The sequence below is a fragment of the Opisthorchis viverrini genome (assembly GCF_000715545.1).
Source record: "Opisthorchis viverrini unplaced genomic scaffold opera_v5_2186, whole genome shotgun sequence".
Classification (NCBI taxonomy): Eukaryota; Metazoa; Platyhelminthes; class Trematoda; order Opisthorchiida; family Opisthorchiidae; genus Opisthorchis; species Opisthorchis viverrini.
Genome location: NW_008754284.1, coordinates 1 through 1,571, shown reverse-complemented (window position 1 = coordinate 1,571; position 1,571 = coordinate 1). Strand labels below are relative to the sequence as shown.

General features: G+C 47.8%; 1 protein-coding gene across 1 annotated transcript; it reads left to right on the top strand.

The window, feature by feature from the left end:
* Positions 1-1,284: 1,284 nt before the first annotated feature.
* T265_15942 (hypothetical protein) lies at positions 1,285-1,482 on the top strand (the record flags this gene model as incomplete). Its single annotated transcript, XM_009179382.1, has 1 exon — positions 1,285-1,482. A coding segment is annotated over one exon (198 nt), but the record flags the coding sequence as incomplete, so codon positions are not given.
* Between the last annotated feature and the right edge of the window lie 89 nt (positions 1,483-1,571).

Here is a 1,571-nt window from a genome sequence, read left to right as displayed (position 1 = left end):
CAAGCAGGTTTTCTGCCAGTTTAGGGGGGAGGTGGACAATCTACACAGGTGAAACGTCTCAAGTGGTTGAGCAGCGCCAACCAAGGTTTGCCTGAACTTTGGAGAAGCCTTCCACTCTGAGGGTGGACTGCTTCTTCTGGATTGACTCAGCAAGCGTTGTATTCCCATGAAATGAACACACCTTACAATCTGTGTTTTTGCACTTTAAGTGCTCAAACTCACCTCAGGATCTTCCATCATCTTACGCCTGTCTACTCTGAGTCTTCAGTAGAGATTCCCTTCGGTAAATGAAACCAAACCGAGAAGTGCTGTGAAGCCTTTTCATTCTTTTGTTGAACCGTCAGCACTGCACATGCCACAAAGCTCCAAGGAGTCTCGAACCCGTGACCACTCGGCTAGTTGTTTGAACACTTAACCGTCTAGTCACGAGCGTCTGGTCAACAGTGTGATTAGCTCCCACTTAGACAGAATTTAGCGCCTTTTAATCATCAGTCACGGAAATCAGACACTGACTGGTTCCTCGGACGAAGACCTCCCAGATGGAAGTTTCACTCATCTTGTTACTTCTTCCGGGCTGCTGCTCATAAAAAAATTAGCCGCTCACCCCGTGAGTGAAAACAATAGACTCGAGTTTTCGGGTTGTTGATTTGGTTGCAGCAGATGACATTCATGACCTTGAGTAATTCAGGACGCCAGGAACTAATTTCAGCGGAGATGAAGGGATCTACGACCCAAGGACTTCGGATTTCTTTAAATATGTAATTCTTGGTGTCTTTTTAAGTCGTGTCGGATAGGCCATGAAATTGCAGCGCGAAATGATTCGACTGCAGTCAGACTAGGTGTTGTGTGACCTCCGCCCTTTTCTGAATGGTTCTAGTTGCCATTCGCTGGAAGTTCCGGATGACATGACACGTAGACGCTTCCAGTAATGGAGAGATGGCCCAGTGATTAGAGTGCACATTTACGGACCGGAAGGTCCCTGGTTCGAACCCGCCCTCTGCCACTCGACTCCCTCTGTCTAGGCTTGTGCAACCTGACAGTATTCCAGCCCTCCTACTTCCTTCGGGTGGCATTGGAGTTTGGCATTGAAAGGGTGCTACAGTTGAACGATTTTGTCTCAATCCCACTGCGCTGAGCTGAAGTCAGAAAATTTTCTGGAGGGCTCCATCAATTGTTCCTTGTCCCGATTAGATTCTCAAGCTGTTTAGGGTACAGACGTCCCACTATTGATCGTCTTCTCTAGAGACTTATGCTATTTCACTTTCTTCTTACTCTTTAATTAGGTGTGATTTACTCACGACTGGACACTGTGTAGTGCTGATATACTTTTGTCAGCGACGGGTTGATGATGACTACTCGAATTTAGTCAGAAGTCATGATCTGGTGGCCGCCGAGGCATGTACTGACAGCGTTGGCCCCTCAAGCTTCTACCTACACGAACTGTCCACGTTTCCTCTTGTTTTGTTCCACAAGACTGGCGTTTGATAGGCGCTTAGTAGGCCTGTCGCTTTGGGCGGTTCTCAGCGGAGCGGTCCTTTGCCTTACTCGGCTGTTCGCATTCTGTTAAGTGC